The 2,281-nt window shown below is 38.0% G+C and overlaps 1 protein-coding gene across 1 annotated transcript in view; it reads left to right on the top strand.

Moving 5' to 3' along the window:
• Positions 1-1,129: 1,129 nt before the first annotated feature.
• Positions 1,130-2,281, top strand: part of LOC138867933 (tropomodulin-like) — a gene marked incomplete at its 5' end in the record, with an annotated part of 65,907 nt that continues 64,755 nt past the window's right edge. Inside the window, 1 exon segment of the mRNA XM_070145153.1 lies at positions 1,130-1,361. Within this exon segment, the coding sequence (XP_070001254.1) occupies positions 1,130-1,359 (230 nt within the window).

The following is a 2,281-nucleotide window of genomic DNA, read 5'->3' as shown; positions in this document are numbered from 1 at the left end:
TGCATTCCGATTTTGTTGCCAGTGGCGGGCAGCGTGCGGGCCAGTTCTTGGACTGGCCCGCGTGCCGATTTTGATACTGCCCGGAAACCGTGATTATCAGCTTCCAAATGGACTGTCGCTAGTGGGTTAATAGTATGTGCCATTGCTGCAGCTTTTCTGCTTTTATTATTAGTGATTGTATGGTGTTTCTTTGACAGTGGAAAACATTAGACAGTGCTTTTATCTGTACACAAATTTTACTTCACACTTTCATGTTTATTAGTTTACAGTAAGCACTGTCTTTGGCTTCCATTAAGTTCCTCCACTTTCTGTTATTGTGGTGCTGCATTTCTGATCATATATTATGCCCACATTCTCTTTCAGTGGTTTCTAAGATTTTCTGACCAGCTTTTGGTGAACCTTAAACCTTGCATTTATGTATTCTTCTGGTTCCTTGTGATTAGGCCTGCATCAAACAACCCAGGGAGTTGTGTGTTGACCCTTCCTTATAGCTGCAATTTGATTACAGCAGTGTATTGGTCAAGTGTGTATTTGATCCAGATTTTCCTCTGTGTAATGTCCCTTCCAGCAAAAGTCATAAAAGCACAGGTCCAGTACACAGTGAAATTTCTGCTGAACTGCCCATATTTTTCCATATTTCCAGTCCGCATAGGGGGGAAACCCCGCAAACAAAATAGAGCCATGGCTCTTCTAAGAAAAGGCCTGGAAATGGTATGCCGAAGAGGAGCTAAAGACAAATAAGAATCTATTCTACAACACTAATGGACAAGATCTTTAGGATGTTATGGTAGTATTTACAAGGTATAGTGAAGCCTGCAAGTGAAGAAACAACTAGAGCATATAATATAAGCCTGTCTGGCTTATATTACTATTATATTTAATATGAATCTAACTAAAAGTATTGCTTTATTTTGTAGTTTATGAATTTGAATGTTGCTTTCATATTCTTTTTGGGCAGCAGCACTATTTCTTCTAACGTGTGGGAATAACTAATGGGTTGTCGTTGGTGTTGAGTAGAATAGGTTCTTTTTTATTTTCATTTTATTTTATTTTACTTTTTAATAACTTGGGAAACATCAGTAATTTTTCTTCTCTATCTATTCCTTTCTTCTTTTATGTGCACTGGCAGTCCGCGTTGGTGTCAAAGTGCGCAGAATCACAAGGAAGACCTCAGAAGGTGCTAGCCTTAGCTTCGTCCTGCCTGCTAATTCCCCACCAGCATCCCCTCAACCTCCATCACCAATTCCAGAGGAGGAGGTTGAGACTACAACTCTAAATGGGGAGGGGCGTTTGATGGAGGACATTCAAAATGAAATGGCCTTTGAGGAGGATGAGGACTTTGGGGATAAAGAGGAGTGAAGGTGACTATAGGCAATAGAAGGAGGAGGAGGAGTTAGAGCAGCTACCTGGTGTTGCCAGCTATGTCACACATCCTTCACTCTAGAATAGCTAAGCATGGTCAAACTTCATTATGCTCCTTACATACAGCAAAAACAAAATGGTCAGATATCAGTTGCTTGCTACATAAGTCATTTACATGATTGTAGTTTTAGGGGTTGGCATATAGTCTGCTATGTATATTACAAATTTAATTTGCCATACAGCCTTAAAAAACAGTAATGATTAAGAGAAACTGTGGAAAGAGGCATTCTTGCAAGTTTTCAGAAATTCTTTATATGAGAAAAGATTCAGAAAATCATATTTAAGTATTGCAGTTGACATGAATTCAAGGCACAGTATTCTAAGACAAAGTATAAACAACTTACAGCTGTGCAAATTATATGTTTCATCAAAATATATGTTTGACCATGATTAGCCTTGACAATGTAGATGAGTATGAGGAAACCATTTGCCCATTAGAAAATAGGATAAGCAGGATGAGACAGAGCAAGTTATGTTGCCTTACAGTTCCAGTCCCAAACATCAGTAAATTAGCTACCTAGTGTAACAAAGTAGAAAGATAACACAATAGTTGATGGCCGTGATAGTTTGATGATAGTACTGTAGTTAACATGAAGATAAAAGTTTGATCACTTTAGAAAGTATTTAATCTAACTTCTCTTGTATGAAAGAATGATTGAATATCATTCTATCTCATATGAATCATTAATGACAGTTGAAAGCAAGCTGGGACAACCATTCCATTTGTTTTAAGAGACTGCAATACCTCAGCTTCATACTGAAATTCCAGTACATATCCCATTAGTGCCCTTTCTTTACATTTTGTAGGTCCCTTTAAATCCTTTATCTTTTTCCAAAGTACAGGTTGCCTACTTTGCTA

This window comes from Penaeus vannamei, chromosome 33 (assembly GCF_042767895.1).
Source record: "Penaeus vannamei isolate JL-2024 chromosome 33, ASM4276789v1, whole genome shotgun sequence".
Classification (NCBI taxonomy): Eukaryota; Metazoa; Arthropoda; class Malacostraca; order Decapoda; family Penaeidae; genus Penaeus; species Penaeus vannamei.
Note: the sequence above shows the minus strand (reverse complement) of the source record. Positions and strands in the feature narration are given on the sequence as shown.